General features: G+C 40.0%; 1 protein-coding gene across 1 annotated transcript in view; it reads right to left on the reverse strand.

Annotated features, from left to right (window-relative positions):
• Positions 1-5,246: 5,246 nt before the first annotated feature.
• Positions 5,247-27,454, reverse strand: part of TBX20 (T-box transcription factor 20) — a 40,299-nt gene continuing 18,091 nt past the window's right edge. Inside the window, exons 6-8 of the mRNA XM_040964869.1 lie at positions 22,137-22,213; positions 6,846-6,958; positions 5,247-5,737 (exon numbers count right to left, since the gene is read on the reverse strand). Coding sequence (XP_040820803.1) covers positions 5,397-5,737; positions 6,846-6,958; positions 22,137-22,213 — 531 coding nt within the window. The 3' untranslated portion in view covers positions 5,247-5,396. The remainder of the gene's footprint in view (positions 5,738-6,845; positions 6,959-22,136; positions 22,214-27,454) is intronic.

The following is a 27,454-nucleotide window of genomic DNA, read 5'->3' on the forward strand; positions in this document are numbered from 1 at the left end:
AGACCATCAGGACAGGAGGACTGAGACTTTGGCTGTGGCTAACCTTGTTTTGTGTTAGTCTGCTTCTTGCAATTTCAGCTCAGCGCGTGCCAGCTCCTGGCTACAAGAGGCAGCAGGAGTCACTAAGTGTTATGGAGTCATCAGGATCCTTTGGCTCAGGGAGGCACAAAATCCTCTGATACGGAAGAATCCTTCCTCAGGCAGCAACAGTGAGTGAAGGTAATTCATTGGGTTTAAGAACAAGGAAAATGGTGAGAACTTGAAAAAAATTCTTCTCTAAGGGTTTTCAAATCCTGTGTTGTGACCTAGTGGCTTTGTCAAGACCTGGAGGAGGCAGCTGTGTCCTGTTCTTTTTCTCTCTCTCTCACACACACACACACACACACACACACACACACACACACACACACTCTTACCTAATTCTCCTCTTTCGGTCAGGTGAAAATACGGTACCTAAAGTCACAAAGCACAGCATGTAACATGAAAGGTGAAAATGTGTGTATATATATATATATATATATATATATATATATATATCAAAACCACACCATTTTTAATGAAATGAATAATATCCACACATTGATACTTCTGTACAATTTAGGGTAGTATATAATTTTAAGCTGTTTACAAATAACATGTAATGCTTCAAATATTACATAAGGTTGATAATACATTTCTAGCAGAAATAAATATATTGCACTTAAAAAGAACTTCATTAGATGTTACTTCATAGTATCAGGCTTATAACTTTTCTTTCATAAAACATTTCCCATGCCCTTCCCCCCACCCCCAACGCACACACTTCAGTATAGTGACTGTTTTCACGCAACGCATGAGCAAAGGAACACAGCAAACAGCAGAACTGTGCAATAGCACGACCAGGCTACCGCCAACCTTATCCTGTAGGAAACAAATTCTTATAGGTTTCTAAAAAGCAAAGAAAAAAAAACTATACAGAATTTTATTGTACCAAAAGTAAAATACAACGCATTGTATTTTTTGTCCATATGTATGAGTACTTCACAAAATGCTGATGTTTATGATAAAGATATTTTGTTTAGAAACAGGAGGGGATTAAAACTGCTTGAGAAGGTTACAGAGAAAGAAAACTAGAAGATACCCAAGGATTATTTGCCTAGACAATGTTTATCGATGCAAATTTCCATATTCAAGCATGCTGAATATGACAGGGAACAGGAAGTAGTACAGGAAGCATTTTATGGTTTTCTACTGTTTTATGAATTTACAGTCTTCCCTTTCCTTGCCCTCCCCCCAAATCCTTATATTCTAAAATAATACAAAAACTTGTTATAAAACCATTCTTCCTCCCAGCCTTGCTATTTAAAGTAGCAAGCTGAAAATCTTATTTTTTTTTTGTTCCCAATTGTTGTCTAAATTTGGGTGGCAGGTGGCTGGCATGATGGCAGAGCAGGCTACGCCACAGCTTGTTTAGTAGGCTTCCCACACCAGAGTACAGGTTCAAGTTCTGGCTGCTCTGGTTTTCATCCAACACCCTGGGAAGGTAGTGGGAGATGGTCCACCCCGTGGAAGACCCAGATGCAACTCCTGGCTTCAGCCTGGCCCAGCTATTTGGGGAATGAACCGGTTGATGGAAGATTTTCCTTTGTCTCACTTTTCCTCTGTCATTTAGCTTTTCAAATAAATCTTTGAAAAAAAAATTTCAGGTGACAGTATATTTTTGTCTTTTATAATTATAAATTCCCTAAATGTTTAATGATGAAAACCGTTTTCTTTACATAGTTGATAGAAGGGTTGATAAAAATGTTGCTTTGCTTGCAATGTGTAACTAGAAACATTAATAGCTGAATTTTAAAAAACTGTTACTGAGACATGACTGAACTTGACCACATAGTTGGTGGGGTGTGACGTCATTCCATCTACTGTATTTGAAGCTGAGTGATTTTCTCAGTATCAGTCGCCTACATGCATATACAGGGGGATAGTCTGAAAAGGCAACACAAAGTACAAAATGGGCTATAAATCCTAAAATTGGGTGGTAGGGGACAAGTCTGCTTTCCTTGCAGACATCCCTGAGGTTTTCAGGGCTCTCTTTTCTTTGTCTTGTTTGGAGTGGTGTTTTCATAGCTGAAGAAGCCAACCAGCAGAAGTGTGTCTCAGTGTGAAGGGGGATAGCTCTTGAAATGTCCCACAAGTCAACGTAACTACTTCAGAATAACTTTACACAGAGGCAGATCATGAGCAACCAGGAGCTTCTCAACATCTCTACGCTGTGCACACCTGCTAGAAATCGTAGTGGCCAAGAAATCATTTTTACAAACTCCCCAAAAGAAGAGAGAGGAATGCAATTTCAATTTCTCGGTCTAGACCTTTGACCTGATCACCTGTAGCATGTAAGCCACAAGCTGGGTATGTTTACTTTATTCCCTGTTAATGGCAGTCATAGGAGGAAGATCTACTAAGTAATTTTAACAAACCAGATTATTGAATTTACTCAGAATTATTGCCAAGATGTTTGAAAAACAAGCTACAAATGCAAAACCTACCATGTTACAAATTACTTCTTTACAGTTTGATCCAGCAGGTCTGCTAGGACTTCATTACAGCAGCACTGCACATTAGCCATGGTTTTATTTGTCTGTTTTGCTAATGTAATGAGTATACTTGCATGGAAAATTATTAATTGATACCAGAGATAGATCATGATCTCTGATATTCAATTGGTTTTCCCATTAAATAGAAGTAATTGGAGTTACTTTTGGTAGAATATACTTTAGATTTTTACATATTAAATTCTCAGTGGGCTAATAAGAATGAACAGTCAGAACAGTTCAGAGGCCCAGGCTGCGTAACCATCTAGTCCTTGGTTTTCATGGCTTGTGATGCTGATTAGCTCAAGCTCCATTTCATGTATGGTTCTGTTCTCTGGTTTAAATAATACTAGATCTTTGAAAATAGGTATGACTTCTTAAGAGCATGCTTTGATCTCTTAGATCTTGCTTTTTCTCTAAGCACTGCATTTACATGTAGTCAAACACAGTCAGGAAATACTACCATAAGAACAAGAACATATTTAGCTCCAATATATAAACCTAAGAAATATCAGAATACTGTTAAAATAATTCTTTCATTCTCTGAGAAGAAAATATATACAGAGATTCACTTTATTATCTAGATATCAAAGCATTGAATAGCATTGTGTAAAACAGCATCTTTTGTTATTCTGAATTAAGTAGCAGTCCTCAATATTTTAAGGAGCACTGGCAACAGGCCAACTAGTCAATATGAAGTCCCTATCCTAGCTCTATGGATATTATTTTAAATATTAATCATTATTTTCCTCTTAATGAAATGCACATTTTCATTGGACTTGAAAGCAAACTACCTCTGGGTAGTATAGAATAGCATGCAGGATGTTAGGAAGTAGCCTACACTGTCTGCCACTGTGTTCAGATGCTGCATAACAGCACATGCTCCTTAGTAGGTAAACGTTAGGAAGCAGTACAGAATGTCATGAAATCCAGCAACACCACAAGACAGGCTGTGCCGTGAAGGCCTTGTTTCCTAGGCTGGACATGCCCAAGAAAGCCATTTGAGATGAAAAAGACTAACATTCAAACAACCAAATAACATCCCAGAGGAGTCTGATGTGATAAGTATATTGCATTTACCCTCAAATACACTTCCACTGTCAGTAGCAATATTTTCCAACCCTTTTAACAGATTCAATACTTTTGCAGTAAGAACAGAGTAGAATGAAAATCACACACCAAAATTGGATTAAATTAAAATAGAGTTTTGGGGAAATCTGCTAGGAAGACAGGTTACATCCCTGTAGCCAGAATGTATTATAACTAAAGTTCAAAGACTGCTCATCCATTACATTTATGTTACTGGGAAAATGAACTATTGCAAAGCCCTAAATGTGTTTGCCTGACTGTAAATGTATAGACAGGACATTGCTCCAAGATAATATGCAGGTTATACAAAATCAAAATGCAGGTAATTACTATTATATACATTAAAGAAATGTTGAAGAAGATAGCAAGAGTTGAAAATAAAGTGGATGAAGCCTTGAGATGGACTTACAAGAACTGCCAATGTGTTGGTTGGGGAGTCCATATGAAGTAAAATGCAGTTTTGTATTGTGGACTTAGAAAAGTGGCAAAGGAGTCTGTAAATACTGACACACAGAGAGAAAAAGCTGTATTCAGATACACAGGCACATCCACTTGTCTGGAGCCCATGCTGGCCATGTGAGCATCTCAGGTGGACATTCTCAAACCCATGTCTACCAGCATCAGTACCAACAAAGCAGACTTATGGAAAAGAACTTGATCTGGGATGTTTTGATGCCTGTAAGCTCTCCCAAAGCTGACACGAAAATGAAGAACTTGGCAACCAGAGTGCAACAAATGCTTGGAGAACAGAACCAACATCATCATCTTGCAGCTCGAGGTGGAAGTATGCAAGTATGCCTCACATGTCATCATACACAAGCTGCGGAGTGTTTGTCAGTTCAAGAAAAGGAAAGAAAAGGAAAAGGAAAAGAAACGAAAAGAAAAGAAAAAAGAAAAGAAGGCTCTAGTGTAATTACAATTCAGCCCCCAAAAGCAAAGGTTAGTTGTACAAGGTAATAGAGAGCTTCTTGTGTCAAGGTCATATATGGACAAGTATTCCTACATAAATTGCAAGTCATTTCAAGAAAAAACTGGGAATGAAGGAGACGAGACTTACCACTGAGCTTGTTGGGTACTGGCCCTTCAATATTGCAGAAAAAAAAAAGCTGCACTGAGTGAAGATATCACCACATAGTCATCTGCACAATAGGATGTGTTAGCGGTCTCTCAGCCCCTTCCCCAGCACACTACCACAGAGGAAACCAAACATGCTTAAGCTACAGCATTATAGATATTTCTCTAGTTGTTCCCAGTCTCTATCAGGAGAAACTGACATAAGTTTGTCATTGTAGTCAGTATGCTATATAGTGTATTGCCTCTTGAAGGTTGTTGTAAGCCATGGAAAGCAGAAAGATTTTATACATTGATTTTATACATTACTGCATTGACACAACATTGTCCACCACGAGGAACCACGCCCCTTAAGAGTCATCTGCCATAGATGATAAAAACTCCAGGATAAACTGATATCCTGTTCATTGCAGGACTTAGGCTGGCTAATAACTCTACATGATTCTCTCCCAAACCCAACAAACTGTCCGCTAACTACATCTGAACCCTGGTCCATGGTGCATGTCCTTAGCAGGAGGTGTCGAGTCCAGCTCTCCTCTTTAATAGGTCCCAGGTTTTCTGGAGAGTCCCTGCTCCAATATCCCACCTCTCACCAACCCAACCCCGCCCTAGAATTCCATACCCATGTGTACATCCTGGATTTGGAGTCTCCCACTTTTAGAAGAGTCATACAAAGGGTGTCATTACAGCAGAGGAATGACGCAGTCCCTGGATGGCAGCATAGGGCCCTTGCTGGAAGTAATGATGGTATCTTGGCATGTGGAAGGAAGGGAACGTGGGGCCACTCCCCTGCATGGAAGTGGCGATGGCCGAGGGGGTCAGAGGCATCCCCAGGCGACTATATGGTGGCAGAGAGCCCTGGATGGGGTGAGGAATGGGTGTTGCTATGGATGCTGTACTGGTGCCAAGTGCAGTCAGGGACTGTGGGTGCTGAAATCCAGGGAAACTGGAAGAAGAAGATACCCAGGAACTGAGAGACAAATTATCAGATGTTGTGAAGGCTGACCCTGTAAGGGAAAACACTGTTAGACTGAAAGTACCATTTCCAATATACACACTGAGAACTGGATTATCTGTAAGATCAATTTATTTTCAAAATTACCTTTATCTGCAATTTTAGGAGACAAACATGCAGGAGTTTTGCCATGGGGGAAGTCTACTTTTCAAGATAAGATTCCATTTAGACACATCACGGAAGAGAAAATATACTGAAGGCAAAGAGAGCTAACTCATACCATGGCTGGGATATTCCCAAACACTAAGCCCCCACCAGCATGTAATGACTTGATTCCCATAAAGGAAACTGCAAATCTCATACATCTGTCCTAACCTCCACAGCACGTCCATCAGGCAGGCCAAATGGATGTCTCAACAGAGCTCCCTGGCTTCCCAAGCCAAGAACCCACACAGTAACAGCTGCCTGCATCACAGCCTCTGGGAGCATACAGGAGAGTTGCCATTGAGCTCTCCAGGGCACTATTTTCTAGTCTCCCTTGGACTGGTTTCCAAGAGCTTTACTCTGCTTCCACTGATCATGGTGTTCCCTATTACAGATATAAAACAATGGCAGAGGGCTCTCCACGTAAACAACCCTTTCCCGAGACCTCCCTTCCCGGGTATAGGACCTGCACTCTTAAGCCTTGGAAACAGGGAACTTTGCTCCCTTCTCTCTCACACCACTGGAACCTCAGCATAACAGCCTTCACTGGGACAATCCTCCTTTCAAAACAGTTGCCATTCTGATCTTTGGTCCCAAAAGGATAGTCCTGACACAACCAGCACAGATTCATTCTCTCATGTTCAGATTCTACAGTTGAGGTTCAGGACAAATAAGGGGCTGTGCCCAGGTTTCATAACTCTGTGACAACAGCCAAAGACAAATACCTCCTGCCTCTGAAGCTCTCTGTCCTCGCTCCGGAAACCAAACCACAGGAGACCTCCAGGCTACAGAATCATGCATGAACCAGGGACAGAAGTGCAAGCTTCAGAGCAGCAGCCAGGCTGTCCATTCCCGAGATCTTTTCTGGACAACAGGGACCCTGTAGGACTAGGCACCCTATAAAGCAGCCCCTTGCCATCCCCACCGGGCTCTGTGGCTTCCAGAAGCTGGCTCACCTCGATTCGGGGTTGTCTGGCTCTCATCCCCCAGGACGTCCTCTTCTCCCCCGTAGGTGCGGATGGGTGAGCGGGCATAGGAATGCTTCTGGATCAGGCTCTCCACACTCTCCCTAGGGAGAAGAGGGACCCAGCGTGAGCTCACTACACCAACCTCAAGGATCACTCCTTAGTTGGGAAACTGTTCTCTCAGCCGCTGTGGGGAAAGGTGGCATTCAAACCCGCAGAGCTGTCCTTGGTACCCAAAGGGAAGAATTTCAAGACCCAGGGCCTCAGCTGCTCCAGGACCCTACATAAACTGATATTATGTTTGCATTTGATCGACATGCTTTCTCCCATATATTCTGAAATCATACTGAGATAATTTCATGATAATACAATGCTAATGCCGTGCAAAATGTTGTAATTCTCTATTATTTAGGGGGAAACAATAAGGAAATAAGTCCATACTTGTTAAGTAAAAACATACTTTATTCAAATATTTTCAATCCACAGTTGGTTGAATCTGCAGATGCAAAAGCCACAGGAAAGGGAGACTGATGCAACACCAAGGGGGAGGGAGTCTGCCAAAGAATGCCATCAGCAAGCCAAAATGCACAGGGTAAGGACGACCCCCAGGATTACTACCAAGCGAAGGCCAGTGACACAAACAAGGAGCTACAAAACTTGACCAGAGGCATAGGGCATTGAATGAATTCACAACCTGAGCTGCAATGGAGCATCTGACTTCATTAGCTAATCAATAAAACACAAATACTTCTATAAAGTGCACTGATTCAATATCTGATGAAAGGTTGGCAAAATGCTCAAGCTATCACTTCATAAAGACTCAATGTTAACAAACCTAGCAAATGCATAAAGAATATGACAATATTGATAATTTTCTTATTTTAGTGGATCTTTTAGTACTTGGAGTAAATATGTTCTACTTATCACCATCTATCTTCAAGGATAATACACCTTTCAAGTAGCAGACACTATAGGACAGTATTTCAAGAGATTTGTAGAAAATGTAATCATAGTATGCTATTTGCATAAATTTCTTCAAGTATATTTTTTCTCTAATCCTTCAATGTATCAGGGTCTCCAATTACTTATATAATAGAAGATACATTGAAACCTTACCATATTTCACTGATGCTATTGTCATTTTTAAAAATTTATCTTCATCCTGTTCCATCCTGGATGCTTTTCATCACTGTATCTTTGGTTTATTAAGTTCATCATCCACAGTGTCTAACGTGCCAAGAAGCCCGCCCTGTGCAATTTTCATTGCCAATTTTATAATTTCCATGTGTAGAACACTGACTTGGATCTTTCATGCTGCTATTCAAATTTTGAATAGATGGAGTACATTCATCTCAATGTCTGTTGATTACATCATCTATGTCAGGTCTATGTTTTAATTGATCAATTTATTTTTCTCATTACAGATCATATTTTTCTACGTCTTTGTGTTCCTTGCAATTTTCAAAGACCTTGGTAATGGTGAATTTTATCTTAACAGGTTGCTTTATTCCTAAAAACATCCTTAAGCTATATTTGGCATTTAATCATTTGGAGACAGTTTCTTCTGTTTGTTTTTCTTTTTAAGATTTTTTTTAATTGGAAAGTGAGATAAACAGAGAGGAGGAAAGACAGAGACAGGAAGATCTTCTGTCCAATGATTCACTCCCTAAGTGGCCACAACGACCGGAGCTGAGCCTATCTGAAGCCAGGAGCTAGGAGCCTCCTCTGGGTCTCCCATGCAGGTGCAGGGTCCCAAGGCTTTGGGCAGTTCTCGACTGCTCTCCCAGGCCACAAACAGGAAGCTGAATAGGAAGTGGGGCTGCTGGGATTAGAACTGGTGACCATCTGGGATCCTGGCATATACAAGGCAAGGACTTTAACCGCTAGGCTACTGTGTTGGGCCCCCATTTGGTTTTTAATTTCAGCTCTCAGCTGAACACCCCAGAGGGACTGTCTGTAGATCTGTAGAGTTCTTTGCAGGCAGCTCTCTCTTCTTTTGTAGTCTTTCTGTGACTTCTCACAGGGTTTGCTCAAATGCCCATGTCTGACTTCTCACCACAGGGAGTCCACCAGGATCTGCCTGCATTGCCTCTTGCTGTGCCTTGATCCAGACACTCTCGGGTGAGAATCTGGAGCCATCACAGGACCGACCCCATATGTTTCCTTTTTTTACTCATGTGTAATGCCATTAAAAAACATTTCCGCAGATTTTTTTTTCCTTATTTTTTCTTTGTTTCAGGAAAGAGGATCGATCTAGTCCTTGTTGCTTTATCCAATTTCCTAAAAATTCCAAAGTCCAGTTATACTCATGAGCCAATTAAATTGCAAACTCTGGGGTGTAACAGGTGCTTCAGTACTTGTTAAAGTCCCTGGGTGATTCCAGTAGGTAAATAAGTTGAGGCATGAAGGACATGCATATGGTGGGTACTTATCACCAAACACTCATCTGTATCTTTTAAATTATGGATATATGTATTGTTTAATTTAAATCAATTATCAATTATAAAATACCTTGAGAATACGATAATCTACCAATTAACAAAGGTAGAAGAGCTACTGGTCTAACATAGGTATTTTGGGAATCTGTTATAATGAGTTAATAAAATTATATGTGCTAGAGTGAGTATATGGTACAGTGAGTGACACTGTTGATGGGATGCTAAAGTCCCCTATCAGGGTGCTGAGAAGGAGTCCTGCCTTGGTTTCAAACTTCCTGCTGGAATATATTTTGAAGCATAGCATGTTCCAAGTTCTCGAATTCCTGCTACCCACATAGGGTACCTGGATGGAGCTCCTGGCTCCTGGCTTCAGCCCAGCTCAAGCAATTGCAAGTGCTTAAGAACTGTACCAATAGTTGGAAGATCGCTCGCTTGCTCTCATCTCCTCTCCTCTCCAATCTTCTCCTCCCTTTCCCTCTCTTCTCTTTTCCTCCCCTCTTCTCAGTCCTCCTCTCCCTGTCACTCTGCCTTTCAAAAAAAAAATAAATCTGTTTAAAAAAACTATAATTACCATGCTGACTTTTTATCACTGTGGTATATTCACAAGCACAATGAGATAGGTTGCAAGTATCCTGCACATTAATGTTACTCGTTAAATAAAGAGATGGGAAGACCATTTTCCACTTTAACATCGTAGCTGTTTGACTCTTAAAATTGGGAAGCATATATTATCTACCTGATACAACAATCCATTCATTAAAGAAATAATTCATGGAATCACTACTCAATGAAATAGCGAACAGGTCACTATTCTGGCAGTGTGGAGATCGCAGTAAACCAAACATATAAACCATCCTGCCTTGTAGGGGCAGCAGGATAAAGAAAAAAGGAAGATAGAAGAGAGACAAATAAAATCATGAACTGCATTAGGTACTAATAATAGTGCTATGAAAAAAGGTAGAAAATACTAGCAAGTGGTACTAAGCAGATTAAACGAGGGGATATGTTTCAATTGCCTAGAATAGTATCTAGGACACAGGAGATACTCAGAGATAAAATACTGAAGTCAATGGAGAAATGTGACTATAATGTTATTTTCAGTTATTAAATTATTGCACAAAATGCTATATTTTACCTATATCCCTTGCCTGAAAGGGCAATCTATTTAAAAGTATTTTGAGACTTTGAGTCCCTTGTCTTAGACTTATTGAAATAAACACACCTTATTAGTCACTAAGAGACACCACTGAATGTATTAAATAAAAGTTAAATGGAAAGTTAATCTGCCAACTGTCATATACTTTCATCCATTCGGTTAATATGGAACCCCAACCCCAACCACCTTAACGGTCGATGTTATTTAAGGACCCAATTCACTATCTTTCTACAGAGTGACTGTCTTTTTGGATAACCTGGGTCATTAAAAAACAAAGACAAGTAGGATGGAACCCATGATGAAATGAAGCAATAGCATACATTTCAGTGGTCCTTTAAGTCTGAACAATGTATCATATTACTGGTAGCTTAAAATGATTTTAAAAAGTGAATTAGGTGGTTGTTTTCACATGAGAAAGGAATTTGATTCATTATCCTAGAAAGTATTTTCACTTTGTAGAATTATAACAGAATTCCCATCAATGAGTCTAAATTATGAATGACATTAATCACTTCTCCTAAAATTTGCACAAACTGCTAAATTCAAATGAGTATTTTTGCCTCTTTAGAAGCAACCTTAAATGAGATCAAACATCTTCCACATATATGAGAAAAATAGTTTTCCAAATAACACAATGAATCCCTCTTTGCTTTTCTAAGAGAAGTGTATTACATTCATCTTGTCCTTGCTAGATCATCATATCATTACTTATGCTAGTCTCTAGGAGAGGGGAAAAAAGGGGGTGGTTTTATCGAAGTGATTTACTTGTGTCAGATCTGGAAGGGAACTGGAAGCAATGGCTTTGCTTATATAAAGGATGGCATAATTGAATTATTGCCTTTTACGTGATTGAACACAGTGGAGCACATCAGTCCATCTCTCTGAAGATATTATGAGAGTAAGTGGTCAGCCTGTGTTGTTTCTTTTCTATCTAATCCCTGTTTCCAGGAGAAAGAAAAGTGCAAAGATTTTGTTTAGCCTGGAAGCCTAAAATGCTGTACCCTGAAAAATGAAGGATGACTCACCTAATGGGTTAGGTGATTTAGCGTTATGAGCTAAGATGGTAGCTTGCAGTGCCCAGTTCTGTTAGACCCTAAGGCCACACACTAGAGGTTGAGTACACCTACATTGGTATTAGAGGTAAATCAAGCGGGGACAATGACTGAAGGTCAGCCCTTCTAGCATGGAACACTAAGTTTTTTTTTCCTAGGATCAAAGAATGATGCACGACCTTAAGTGATCTCTAAAGGATGCCTTCTGGAAACTTTGCAACCACCATTTCCAGGAATAGCATGCATGTCAGAGGCACAATCATAGCCACAAGACAGATAAAATACTAATGGTGGTGCTGGCCCTGCCAAAATACTTACGGATGTTTGAAGGCTTTTAGACTATTTGTTCAAATGCCACACAGGCAAATCCAGCACACTCTATCTGTACCGGAATCGGCTGTCTCTTCTCTGTCTTTAAAGTGAAAGCACAAACTTCTTAACGTTCACAAAAGCAAAACTCTCCTCTCTCAGGACATTCTTCTTTGCAGCATCTCTGTTCCTGATATGAGGGGGATCTTCAAAAAGTTCATGAAGATGCTGATTACAGAAAAGCTATGCATGGATTCCAAAGCTGTTTAACAGCAAAATTAAATGATCTCTTCATTCTATCTTCCATGAGGCTTTTGAAGTCTCCTTACCCACATCTCGTTCACGGCACTTAACTACATGGGTGACAACTGTGCATTTGCCTGTCTCTATCATTAGACTCTTGGCCTCTGACCAGGGTAAGGTGTTGGTTCTCAGACTTCATCCTGTAGCAAAATCACCAGAGGGCTCTTCTAAACATCGGGTACACAATCTCACCCTCGTTTTCCTTCTCCGTGGGCCCGGGATTGGATCTGAAAGTGCATGTCCGAAGTGTTCAGAGGCCGTGTTGCTGCTGCTGTGGGCCTGCAGGCTACCAGTGCAGAATAGGACCACTGCCCCCGTGTGGTGGGCAGGAGCAACTGTGCTTAGCAGGCATGCCAGCCATGCCCCTTGCCAGCTGTGCCTCTGCAGGCAAATCACTTCACTTTGCCATGCTTTCATTCCCTCATCTGTAATGTGAAGGTATTAATACAGTTGAGCTGTTAAGGTTATTGTTAAGATGACCCTAAGTCTTGTTAGTATCTGTACGGTCATGTGTCCCCTAAGCTGGTTGCTAACCATTGTGGAAGAAATTGATACTTCCAGTTCCTGTAACTGATCAGACTTCACCTGTCTTCCTAACCACATACATGTCAAAGGAAAAAGTAAACCGAAATGAGATGCTACTTACATTGAACTTTCTCTCCTAGAAACAGACCTGGCCAAAACTATATTCGAGGATAAAATGTCAATTCCATTCAAACAAAATCTAATTTATAGGAAACAAAGATATTTCAGCTCATCAGTTTGTTCACGTTTACATGATGTCCTACTGGATCTTTGTAAAGAACTCGCGTTGTTACAATATTTTTCTAAAGATTTATGCAGATACAAATTATATCAATATTTTAGCTTCTATTGAAATATTTAATAAATAAAAACCTTAAATAAAAGTTTGAGCTATATTATAAATCATTAATTTTGATAACTGAAATATGTGATACAATCTATTTTGGAAAAACAAAATAATCTTTCAGAAAATTTTTAGACTTTTATTTATTTCATTTAGTCCTAGATTCTTCTCTTGTATGTACTAACATACATTTCTGGTTTTATATGATCATTAGCAACTTAAACAACTAAGCTCCATCACTGAAACCAACAGAACCTTATCCTTACTTTCCTAGGTCTTAATGCTTGGGACAACTAAAAGATCTTGTGTAAATGACAAATTGTCCAGCCTAAACAACTACAGTGAACTGTCAGTCAAGGCACAAATACTGTTCACACACAGAAAGAGAAATCCAAGAAAGGAAACAGTAGGACAGTTCACCACCATGGGGACTTCTGCAAGAGTTGCTGCTTTGGGACTCAGCACTGGCTTGCCACATAGGGTTTTATGCAAAAAGGAAAAAGTCCTTGTTCAAAATGCATCACATTTTAAATACAGAAATATATCTGGATAAAGGCATTTTGTGGTGACTCCTTCTATAATTTAAAACTCAGTTCTGCTCAGTTCTCTCTTGTTGTATTGAGACCACTGCAGTGTATTAAATCATTAGATTGTATCAAAAGTCAACTTTCATCTGGTTCATAGCAAAACTGCTTGCATTTGTACATGCAGACTTTTATACTAAGAATCTCTTCACTGAAGACATAGAAGACAAATTGTGTCTTTCCAAAGAAGCTGTATCATTGGCTTCCTTATGTATAACTGAGTTCGAATTCCTTCCTTAAAGTGAGGGTATGATGGGATGGATTAGAAGTTTCATCACCACTCTACCAAAATATGAATCGATAAGTATCTGTGTGTGTGTGTGTGTGTGTGTGTATACACATACACACAAACAAAACACTTGAAAGTAGCTCTTTTCAAAAGTTCACCCCTCTCTGGACTCTTTGCCTTTTGGTCTTGGTTACCAATTCCTGGGTTCTCACCCAAAATCTTCTACTGCAAGTATGTTCTTGGTTGGTACAATGACAGATAAACTGAGTAACTCCTCATTTCATTTTAACCATGAACCAAACCTTTCCAAGAAAGCTAAGCAAATGTTGGTAAATACTTCCAATGAAAGAACCTTAACTGAATTTGAACTGTGGTAACACTGCTGGATATAATTCATTGCAGAATAAAGGCAAACCCATGGTCATAAGAAAGAACATAGTACAATGATGATAGCATTCTGAAAAGCCAAATCATGCACAATTCTGAACAAGAGCGAGGGTGGAGAATGGGCATAGAAACTGACCAAAGTAAGAGTATTCACCATCTCATTAACACACTAAGGAGATGCTCCTCCCTTTAAAGCAGAGGAAAGGCTAAAACAATTTCTAGTTACTTTTATCAATACTCATGCAGGGGACCAATATGAAAATGAAAAGGGGGAATATGAGATCTTAAAAGAAATATAAATGTAAACATTAGAGCAAAATTATAAACCTTGATGGTTATAAAATAAATAACTCAGAGTACCAATGAAATTGATCACATAGTAAAATATTGATTATGAAACACTTATATCTTCATTTAAATGTAACATAAAATAGTATGATGCAAGTGAGCCAAATAATACATATGAACAGTTTTCAAAAAGCTCGCAGAAAGTAGGTGCTCTGATAAAAGCCACCTCTGAATTTGAAAACATTTTCTACAAAAAAATTTATCTTCTAATAATTTTTTCACAAACTGAGGTTGCCTTGGATATTGTATATCTTACACATTCATGTGTTACAGACATATATAATAACATGAAAAAGTAAGGGAGAAGCATGTATGTTAAAATGTACTTAAGGGGGACTAATAATAAATAGGCTTTCTTGGTTATCTAAAAAAAAATCTGGGTGGAAAGATAAACATTTTTTAGTGTCACCTGTAAAAGCTGGAGGGAATAGGATGGAGAAGTATCTTAATAACTTTGAATAAGCCATGGGTTTATCTTGAAACCAGGCAAATCATCTATTTACCATGAAACTAAATAATAAATTTATAATTTTTTAAATAAAAATGCATATTATCTTAAATGAATATCATTGGATCTCTGATACACCTCACAGAGGAACAATTTCAAGTGATTTCAATTAACTCTTGTGAAAAAAAATTAAAAATAAAAGTTTATAAAAAATAAAAATTAAGTTTATAAAAAACGGATTCTAGTAAAATCTCCAGAATACACAAAAAAGGGCCACAAAATTTCTTAACTAATTTTAGGTACTATGGTATTAGAACTGTATTGATATTCATAATCTGACATGATCATGTCAGATGAGGAATATTTTCATTCTATCATTCCTGGTGGTTGTTGGTACCAGATTCCCACATAAGAGGAAGCAAACAGAGCTGTAAGGCCACTGACATTACATAAAAGCCATACAGTCCTGAATTTAAATGGAAATACGTCTATGAAGTCATGATGGATCACACACACACACACACACACTTGAACTGAGAACAGTGACTGTGTGCAGAGGGTACCGTGAAAGGCAGAAGCTCACATTTTACTAATTTAAGGCTTAAATGCTTTCATACCCTTCAAACATCATGTTACATGTTTAACATGAAGAGCTGGGAAATACTAGAGAAAGTGTTTTCAAACTCTTTAACAACAAGCGAGGTACTTTAGGAGTTATTTTTAACTCTGCTCTCCTGATTCCTTTAGTGCAGTGTCTAAAGCCACTGCAAATTTCTACTTCTCTTAAACAAAATGTTGCAACCTCTCTTGGTCAGTTTTGTGTTGCTATAGCAAAGGATCTGATTTTGGATACTTCAGAATGAAAAGCTCCTGCAACTCACAATATAAAAGCTGGAAGCCCAAAGTCAGGAGGCCATGCCTAATGAGAACCTCACTCTGTGAGATAATCAAATAGACAGCATCACAGGATTGAAATGTGGGTGACAGTGGTGAGTGTAGACAAGACAGGGAGCAAGAGAGCGAGCCAAGAAAGCCACATTCATTTACAACAACCCACTCTGGCGGTAACCAGTCTAACCCCACAAGAAAGCAAACCATCTCTCAAAGACAACAACTTACAATACAGCTATATCAGGAAGCAAGCCTTATGGTGAGTTTTGGTGGAAACACATTACATTCAAACCATAGCACAATCTGTTTCAATTAATCATAACAACTCAGCCACACAATTAGTAGACAAAAAAAAAACCCAGACATCTAAAATGCATACAGAATCTTACAAAGGACGCGTCTCCACACCTTTCTTCTAGATTGAACCACACGTGCTAAAATGACTCTAACAGCAAGTCTCCACTAAAGATGGGAAGAAAATGTGGTGACAGAAATCAGGTCTCACTGGCTCTGTGAACTAACATCACTAGGGACTTGTAACATGATTAAAGAATTAAGTTAATTCTGTATTTTAACCCAGGAAGAGGAATAATCATCTCGAGGAGGAAAGATTCCTGGGTAGGAATTTTCCTTGGTGTCAACATTCCCACAGTCTCTGCAAGCTCTAAGCCAAGGATCAGCATATTTTTCTGCAAAGGGCACCAGGCCAAATACATCAAGCTTTACAGGTCACATGGTCTCTTACTCAACTCTCACTTAACATGAAAAAAGCTATCGAGAACAAATAAAGTGTGTTCCAATAAAGCCATATTGATAAATAATAAATTTTACTTTCATATTATTTCTGCACATTAAGAAATATTAACTCTTTTCAACCATTTAGAAACATAAAAGCCATTCTAAGCTTGTGGGCATACAAACAGTAGCAGGTTGTAGTTTGCCAATCTCTGCTACGAGCTGTCCACCTGGTTATACTGGGCACTACATGGCTCCTAGGAAAATGTCACTGCTTCACAAACTTCCAACCAGTCGGGAGTCCCATGACAATCAAAAATTACTTTCTAGCACCACCCATCATTATGAAAGTCTCTGAAATGATCCATAAACTGTGACCCTCTTCAGCAGTTCTCCAAAAATGCCTTTTCTTCAATATCTTATGTAAATACAGCCTCTAGAAATTCCTAGAATATTAGAGTTGCAATTTGATTTCCCAATTCTCCTTCTTCATTGACACTAAAAGAATGCCTTGCATCCTGAGCAAAAAGGCCTGAATCTTACTGGACTTATGTCCATACTTTACGTGTTTGAAGATTTGGCTCAACACAAGGAGTTTTAAACAACTCTTCCCAAGACTCTCAGTATAAATTTTGAACCAATAGGATGACATACGCTTAAGTATTTCATTCCCTGTCCCACTGATGTAACCAAGAAAACAAGAAAAACTCAGCAAATGAGAGAGGGTGCTTAGAGCCATGAACAGGAAAGCAGTGAAGAAAGAGCCTATTTGTGTGTCATTCACCAGTGTACAGCGAGGAAACGGACAGCTGGGAATCAGATGGCCTGTACTAGAGTTTCACCCGAATTGCAACTTGGAGATACAGAAGGCAGATGTTCAAGTAGCTCTGAGCGGAAAGATCCTCACACTGCAGAAATCTAGAAAGAAGGCATTCCCAGTGTTTGCTGCTGGTGAGCAGTCTATCTGCTCATATGGTGTATTTGGAAAGGTGTGGGGCCATGTCCATAACAATGGCCAACTCTGGAGAGTGCATGAGATTGCTTTTGTAAATGATATAGCAATCTAACTAGAAAATAGAAGAGATGACAAAAATTATTTCAACAGTTTAAGTTCAGTAAGATGGAGGAATGCCAAGCACATATAGAAATCAATGACTTTTTACGGCCTTATCTGTGTGAATTTCTTTTCTGAAATCCTATTTATAAGAGCCAGTTCCCCCAAAGCCCTCCAGTACAATGTCTTCCAACAGAAATGAGTCACAAATGTAATTTTAACTTGTGTAGCTTCCACGTGAAAAAAAAAAACACAAAACTATGCCTTTAATCCAATAACCTAAAATATTACTTTAATAGCCAATCAACACTGTAAAACTGTTGAGAACTTTTCATTCTTTTGGTTTTTTTACTGAGTCTTAAAAAACCACTCCAGAGGGTTCTGTCTCCCTCCCCTTCCATCTCTAACACACACAGCACTTCTCAATATGCAAGAGAAACATTTTCATCAGCCATCTGTGGCCAGTCGTTATTGTGATAGGCAGTGAAGTGCCCACAAACTGACTAGACACATCTCTAAGAAATCATGCGGGACTTACAAACTTGAAAATACCAAAAATTCCACACAAGAGATTGCAGGAACATGCCTGTTCCTGAAAGGAATGAATCAGTGCAGGAGTGCAAGATCCTGTAAGATGCAAGTTTACTCTCTGCGATTATGGAGTAAATTCAACACAAGTCCCATCAAAATCCCAAAGACATTGTTGGAAGAACTACAAAATTATTTTAAGGATTAGAATAGGCACCAAATTTTTCTTTTCCTTTTTAAATTAGAGAATGACAACTACAAAGGATGATTAAGCATATCAAATAGTCCATATGCTACTGGTTTATGGAAATGACAATAATGTGATTCTGACAGCTTGGTAAAAAGCACTGTACAGGGCAGACTTGGCCTAGCAGTTGAGTTGGCAGACGAGGTGCCACTGTGCCATATCAGATTCTCTCAGTTTAGTGGCCCCCAGACTTCCAACTCCAGCTTCCTAGGAGCACAGGAGTTGAGAGGCAGCAGGACCATCTGAGTGGCCATGTTTGTGCCACTCATGTGGGAGACCTGCACAGCATTCACAACTCCCAGGTTTGATAACCAGGCCTGAGATTGCTGCAGGCAGCTGGGGAGTGAACTGGCAGATAGGAGCTCTCTGCCTCTCAAATTTCTTAAAAATAGTGAGAGACTATAAGAATTAATATAGATTTCTTCATATACGATAAAGGGACAGTTGTAAGTGCAGAAATGAACACATTACTAAATATATGATTAGGATCTTTTATAAAAAGTGTAAAATGGTTTATTTCACATTTTACACTAAAATATATACTGCTTGAATCAAAAATTTAGTTTAAAAAAACTGGAAAGCAGTGAAGCATTAAAATAGAATATCCATAGTTGAATATTCTTAATTGGGTAAATAAATAGGACTTAATTACCTTTTAGGCTTTTTCTTACTATTATTTTTCAATAAGCATGAGATCTTTTGTAGAAAAGAAAAAAGTAATAGAAGGCACTTAGTTTTGTGGAAAATGTAGAAAACTCAAATATGTTTCTTTTTTCAAAAACAATGGTACATATTTGTGTGCTATACTGTGAGGTACCTACCTTTAACACAGAAAAGTAAAACAAAATGTCAAGGGAGGGTTCGCTACTATGCAGAGCTGGCAGATAATTCCTTCCCTGATCTGCACAACTAGAAATTAGGTCATTTTAAGCCATCCCCTTGGGATTTGGTTGACGTATGAGCTGGTTATGGTAGGAACGTACCAAGCAACTCATGACAGGACTTTCAGCTTTTGTTAATGAGCTGGGTTTTCCTTTCCAGATGAGAAAGACACTGCCTGGGACAGCAGATCCAACCCTTTCGGCAGCATTTCTGTTTGGGTGTCCCATAGAGTAAGTTGTAAATCAGCAACAGGAAACTTGAAATCATTAAGGTCACGTATTTATAGCATCATATTCAATTAGGTTAGAAAAGTGCAATATCTGTCATCATGTCATAAAAAGATGTGTCTTTCTCTCAGATCTCTCATAAAGCAAAGCTCCCTGTATTGTTACTGATAGGGCTGTTTTCAATCAGTTACAAGGAGCAATTCAATTACCAGATGGTTTAGTGCAGTAACTGACTCCAGACTAATTTAATTTCTTCAGGTCTCTAAAGATCAATTGATCTGATTTGTCCCATCCCCAAAGGCTTTTTAGGAAAAAAAAAAAAAAAGAAATCAGACTTAAATACCTGGAAATGAAATCCAAAACCTCTATTGATTTCACACAATTTGGGTCATCTTGTAAACTTTCAGCTAGTCTTGTAAGAATGTTCTCTTAGCTCTCAGACCACTGAAGACCACAATGCTTCACATGCGTGTGAGTACTCCCACATCAGGACGCTTACCCAGTAAGTGGAAAATGTGGCCATGTATGCATTATCAAATCCACCAGTCCAAAGGGCAGGCAGACTGGGTTCTCCTATCACACAAGCACACGTGCAGCTGCAGGGCTATTTTTACTCCAGGAATGGGTCTGCTAAGTCTATTAAAAGTAGACTCATCTGAGGACATGCTGTTAGATAAAATGCTCACCGAATACGAGCAAGAAGTTACAACTGCTTTTACAATTTTAGATTTGCTAAGTGCTTTTGTAATTGTCATTTCGCTTGTTCCCCAGGACAAAGCTGTGATGCGAGCAAGGTTAGGTTCTCTGGCTTCCAGATGGGGAGGCCGACAGTCCAGTGAGATCCTCAGGGTCACTCAGTGAGAGACAAAGTGGGATTCTGACTCAAGACTTTCCTCTCCCTAAGTTACAATGGCTTCATGTGAGTTCTGGTGTCTTTCTTAACTTTATGATGGTGTTAAAGGTGACATGCATTCGGTAGCAATTGTACTTTGAATCCAGAATTTCTATCCTTAATCAGGCTAGTGACAAGAGGCACAGTTCTCTCTGATGACATCAGGCCGCGTTGCGGGGCATAGCTCCCAGTCACACCCTGGATCACGAGAGGAACAGCCGACACTTTACTGTGTGCTGCGGGGCAAAGCCAGGATGGGGAGGTGTAGGAATTACATTTTCAACATAATGGTATCCTCAACCAATGGTGGAGTTTTGGCAAGACTCCATAACAAGTGGAGGAATATCTACACACAATGCTTAACCCCTGACATACACTGTAAAAACACATCACTACTGGCCCACTGAGTTGCTGTCATCATTCTCATTTGATACCTAAGTAAAACAAGGAAAATAATTCACCTGTAATAATCCTAGCTGCACAAGCTACTCTTTATCACTCGGGAGAAACTGAAGAATCGTTTCTAAATGAAGCAGTCTTTGTAAATAGATTCTTGTTTCCCATGCCAGAGTCTCATTCACTGGTCATCTGATTGGAGAACTACCAGCCTACCTTCTCTCTACATTTTACACTTAATTGCATTACCCCCTTGTTAGGTTCTACAGCCAGATGATGGTTCTTTTCCACACAAATCCAGTAGTTTCTATACAACATTCAGCCAGTCCTGCTAGCTTCCTGCCTCTTCGCCAGGCTTTTCAATCTGTACTCACAAATTAAACCAGCATCCCGCAAAAGTGGATGAAGAACCACAGAAGATGTTTAAAATGTAATTAACCCTTGCCATTGCGGGAGAGTTGTCAAGATACGGTGGGCACAATTGTTGAGGTCAGGAGATGACTGGTGGCAGGTGGCAGAAATGTGTGGCACTTGCAAGGGAAACCATACGAAGATGTGGAATAAAGTAAACCAGGGGTTGATAAAGATGTCAGGTCACATAAAAAAAATAAGAGTGTTATTTAAGAAATGCAAATGATCAATCAGGTTGAAAAATATCTCAGAGAAACACAGTTCTTGACATTCATATTTGGCAAACTATGGATCTTAACAAGACGTTACCCATCACTTGCATGCTCTCAAATTGCATGGAAAATTGAAGAAAAACTGGGCAAGCTTCAGGCATGAGGCTGTTTTAGGCTTTTAGGGGGTCCTGGGATCTGATGTCTGGTCTATGAAATACAAGCCATCAACCCTCTAGGAAAAATTCTGTGACCTTGAATTTTGTTTGTCTCCCTGTTTCTCATGATTCCAAACCAGTCTTCTGCTCTTTATGCTGGCCACTGAAGGAGGTTACAGGCCACTGGTTTTTCTTTCTCTGCATACGGGCCACACATGGAGACATGAAGCTTAACCTCAAGAATCCTAAGGCTTGGCAAACGCCTACTTCTCATTCTCTATGTGGTGGCCTACATGTTCTGGCCAGAGAAACTGCTTCCCTCAGAGGCTAAGTCCGTGACAGTGCGCCTGATGCAGCTGTTGAGCAGCAGCTAGAGATCCACCAGCTCAGAACTGGAGGGAACGGAGGTAGAGAAAGGGAGATCTTACATGGTCATAAACTCCCTGGCAATGAAATGTGTGTGTTCTTACAAACTATCTTTAGCTCGTGGGGACAAAAAAAAAAAAACAGTCAATAGAAATTCTTCTTACCTCTCAATGTCAGTGAGCCTGGAGGAGTCCCGGAAGCCTTTGGCAAAAGGGTTGCTGTCTATTTTCAGCTTGGTTATCTGGAAAAGAAAGAATGAGTATAAAACAAATCATTTCCAATGTCAAGGAAGTCAAACTGGAGATTTAGACTTTGCTCTTGTTTACCGTGATGCCGCTCAGTGTTACAGCGAGGCTGGACAGGGCCAAGAACACAGGAGAGATGGCTCACAGTCAAGTGCAGAGGGAGGGAGGTGTTTGAGATGGTCAATGGAGAGACACAACTAGGGGTGGGGGCCTTGCACAGGAAGACGGGCATGAGCGAGGCTGTGAAGTGCGTAGATTAATGAAAGGATGGGGCTCAATTGGGGCAAGGGGAACTAATGGGAGAGGGGGGCCCATCACTGGTGGGGAAAGGTGAATAAGCTCAAAGAGTGTGTCTGTTTATGACTTGGCAGTATCTCATTACTATGGCACAGATACCTGCCACAATAAATTAAGAGTCATGAGCCAGTACTAGCCCTGTGTCCAATACTGTATTGATTCACACGCTGTAAAGCCGGCAGAGTATACATGCATTCCTATTCCCCTCTCCATCTGACTCCATTAGAGTCAGATTGGTCCACCTTTTGTTATCCTTCCATACAATACTATTTACAGAACTCTAGGCTTATTTAGAAACAAAATGTTTTCTGGTAAGAATCACAGTCTGGGACCTAGTGAGATAGCCTAGTGCCTAAATCTTCCCCTTGCAGGTGCCGGGATCACATATGAGTGCTGGTTCATATACTGGCTGTTCCACTTCCCATCCAGCTTCCTGTTTGTGACCTGGGAAAACAGTTGAGGATGCCCAAAGCCTTAGGACCCTGCACCCATGTGGGAGACCCAAAGGAAGCTTCTGGTTCCTGGCTTCAGATTGGCTCAGTTCTAGCTGTTCCAGCCGTTTGGGGATTGAACCAGCAGACGGAAGATCTTTTTCTCTGTCTCTCCTTCTTTCTGTAAATCTGACTTTCCAATAACTAAATCTTAAGCAAAAAAAAAAAAATCAGAGTCTGCAGTAGTGTCTAAACTGTGATATTCATAATGCTAATAGTACTAATATTCATGAAGAAAGAGGCAACAAATCATGTGCACAGTGCCACCAAAGGAAAGCACATTAGGTTACAAAGTGAAAAATGAAAAAAGTACTGAGGAGAGATGATGATCAGTGTGGAAAATCTTTGTGTTTTTGAGATGAAAGGAACAATAGTGCTTGTCTAGCCCAAACCCTCGCTGGTAAGTAACCGTGCTGAGGCATAAAGAATGTCAGAATACAGAAGCAGCTGGTCAGTATTTGCATTGGAGTTAAGGAACCCTTAAAGAGAGTCCTGGATCCTTACCATCAAAGCTAGGACCCACAGTAAGCTCCAGAGACTGATACAAAACATCCTTAATGGAAAAGAAGTTATAGGTTGAGTCATTTCATCATCTGTCAAGGCAAGGAGTCAATCACACAAAAACAGAATCCGAAGACTCTTTTGTCAAAAAGCAACCTTTCCTCTGATCAGAGTATGTCTACTCATTTTAAGCCATTACTATCTAAAAATTTTAGTTTTCTTTATAAAATAAAGGTCTTTTATTTTTTAAGTTTTCTGAATGTGGGTTACACCAATGCATCGTCTGCGGAGAAGCCCCTTGCCTTGCCCCCACTCCATTCAGGCCCTGGAGCCTGCTCCTCTGTGTTGACATCCTGACAGATGGTAGTCCATAGGCCCAGGAACATTCACTCTAGAACAGCTAAGGAAAAGTAGGCAATTTTTTAAAGTTAGTAACAGAAAAAATGGTAAACAGGAAAAGAAGTAAGATAAAACAGTCTGGATTCTAGCTTCCTGCTAATAATGCTCACGCTGGGAAACTGTGTGATGTCAAGGACTTGGGTGGCTGCCACCCAAGGGAGAGTTTCTGGCTCTTGACTTCAGCCCAGTTCAGCTCTGACTGTTGCTAGCTTTTGGTGAGTGATCTTGTGGATGGAGGAGTGCTCTATTTCAAATAAGTAATTACAATTTTTAAAAAAGAATAATAAAGTGTTTGTGTAAAGAACTGTACTAAAGGCCCTGAGGTTGCCTTCATAATGTGGTCATTACAAGCCTTTGCTCACACACTTCTACTGCCTCCTGAGCAATGCGGCCACTTGAGCCGCTTACACTAGCGCTTGTTCTTTTAACCAACTTTCAGGAAGAATAAAGTTTTTATTTGATCAAAATAAAGCCCAGGCAATCAACGTGTTCCATGATCATAAAGTCCAACAAGACTTCAAAGCCTTCAGATAGGAGCCATGCCTTTTTCTGCTGAACAACCACATTATAGTTCATGAAAATGATTTCACAGTAATTCATCCACAAATGTGGAGTAAGGATTGACTACCTTGCAAATGCACTGTGCTAAGTGTTGGTGCAAACCATGAGGAGGTTAGCACTACATCCACTGCAGGACTAGTAACGAACAAGATGAATCAAACCTAGGCGATAATGTCAGCTTAAACTGTGCGACAGGACAATAAAGGTGCAGTGTCCTTCAAATGCACACTTACAAGATCGAAAAGCAAATGGATTCACCAATGGTTAAAATTTTGTGGGGCCCAGCATGGTAGCCTAGTGGCTAAAGTTCTTGTCTTGCATCACCGGGATCCCATGTGGGCTCTGGTTCACTTCCTGACTGCTCTACTTCCCATCCAGCTCCCTGCTTGTGGGCTGGCAAGGCAGTCAAGAATGGCCCAAAGCCTTGGGAACCTGCACCTGCATGGGAGACCGGGAAGAAGCTCTTGGCTCCTGGCTTCAGATTGGCTCAGCTCTGGCCATTGCAGCTACTTGGGGAGTAAGCCAGCAGATGGAAGATCTTTCTCTCTGTCTCTCCTTCTCTTTGTAAATCTGACTTTCAAATAAAAATAAAGAAATCTTTTTTCTTTAAGATTTATTTTTATTATTTTTTCATTGGAAAGGCGGATATACAGAGAGGAGAGACAGAGAGAAAGATCCTCCGTCCGATGATTCACTCCCCAAGTGAGCGCAACGGGCCGATACTATGCCGATCCGAAGCCAGGAGCCTCTTCCGGGTCTCCCACACGGGTGCAGGTTCCCAAAGCTTTGGGCCGTCCTCGACTGCTTTCCCAGGCCACAAGCAGGGAGCTGGAAGGGAAGCGGGGCTGCCGGGATTAGAACCGGCGCCCATATGGGATCCCGGGCGTGCAAGGCGAGGACCTTTAACCACTTGCGCCACCGCGCCGGGCCCAAAAATAAATAAATCTTTTAAAGAATGTGGTGCAAGTATCAGATGATTACCTAACTCAGAAAAATCTAGCATTGAGCATTGGAAGAAGTCTTTTCATGGGCACTGCTCTTCGTGTAGGCCATGTCAAGGTTGGCTTGAAGCTTATACACTAAAAGGAAGATAGTATCTACCTGCTGTTATGGTTCAAGAAGGACTTTGAAAATAGCTTTGCCATGAAAAGGATTTTGAAAAATCATTTCTGCTGCTGCTCATATTTCCAAAAGGTGAAGGCTATTGCAATGTACATGACGGTTAAGGTTTTATTTTAAATCTCTCACAGTCCTAAAACCACAGAGAATGTATACACTCAAAATGTGAACTCTTCACTGTTGCCACTTCCTGTTGAGTTTGAATGAGGAGACAAATTCAACAAAAAAAAATTCAGATGTTTTGAATTTGCTTTCATTATTAGAATTATCCACATCCAGTATCTTTCTAATTCATCTTTCAGAATCCGTAAGGTTATCAATGATAATTATCTTCTTTACATTTTAATGCAATTTCAAACTACAGAAAAGTTTCAAGATTAGTCCATGATACTTTTACACACTGAGACTTCCCATTCAGTTACAGCAACAATTTTAGTGCACAAATTAGAAAAAGAGTTCAAAATAAGTAATAAGTGTCCATTCTATCTATGCTCCATTTAATTTAACTTCAGGGGAAATAACTGCTCTTGCAAATTAGAGGGGGGAAACTTAGTGGGACTATTATCACTGAGACTGTATAGGGATAACAATTGTGAGTACAAATGAAAATCGCACAACCAGGGCTTGCACCTGCTAATGAGCCCATTGTGTTCACCGTGATACGCACTGCTACACGCTGAGCCTGAGGGGGTACCTACAACAAGAACCCCAGAAATGTTAAGGCTGGCTTCAAGTGCAAATAGTCAGAAATACGACTTCATTATTTTATCAGGTACGGACTACTTGAAACTCCAAAGCACTTTGCTTTGTTTCCTAACTTTAAGAAAAAATAACTTTAAACAGTTTTAGTAGTTCTTAACAGATTCAACACATTTTGTAGATACAATTCTAAGACCATACTATGCCTTTCCTCCCTCCCTATCTTCCTTCCAATTTCCGTCCTTTATTCTTAGCTTCTAATGCATTTTAAATTTACATTTACACTAATAATTTTAAACAGCTTTAACACTCTAGGAAGTTGCACATCTTTAGTCACAGACTCATTCCACAAATATTTAAATTAAAATGTAAACATTTTTAATATTAAATTAAAATGAATGTTTACATATAAACATATTCAACACACAAGGTGTTGGTGAAATTCCGAGTATCTGAAAAAGCCACACAACTTCATAGGCGAGAGAGAGGAGCTGGATGGGCAGCAGTGCCTTCTCTCCCTGGGACACGAGTTCACTCACCCTGAACACAGGATGCCTGATGTGTGTGACACTACTCAACAACATCATCTTTGTCAACGTTATCACTGAAAAACATATCTACAATTCAAAAAGTATTTTGAAAAGCAGATTTGTCTCTTACTTCCTAAAGAATAAAATACTAAGGAGAACAGTGAACATTCCAGAAATCCTGCAGTGTGGTGTGCATCTACCTGGATCCAAATCACTAACAATCCGGGCAAGATGACAGCCTGCTTCTTCACGTTCGATCCGGATAACGTGGAGCATGGTGAATCTCCTAACCAGAACAGTCACTCACCTCTCTATTACCAGCACAGAAACACACGCATCATTAGAGAGCAGAGGTGACGCCACCAACTGCACCAACGCAAAGAGACCTTTCGCAGTGGTCATTATTCCCCGTGATGCTCCTGAACTCTGAGTCCTGCTGGGGTTCCCAGCCACAAGGTGAATTGGCCCCCAGAGACCATTTCTCCAATTATCAGGACAAGATCTGACCAAAGGCATTTAAAAATGAAACCTGACCTACACTTCAACTCTAACAGCAGGGCTTGCTGGCTCAAAAACAACGCATGACCTTTAAATCTTAAATTATAAAATAGTTTGTTGAAAGTGTAATGTATTTAGCTTT

The sequence above is a fragment of the Ochotona curzoniae genome, unplaced genomic scaffold (genome assembly GCF_017591425.1).
Source record: "Ochotona curzoniae isolate NIBS_2020 unplaced genomic scaffold, NIBS_Ocur_1.0 scaffold_3835, whole genome shotgun sequence".
Lineage (NCBI taxonomy): Eukaryota > Metazoa > Chordata > Mammalia > Lagomorpha > Ochotonidae > Ochotona > Ochotona curzoniae.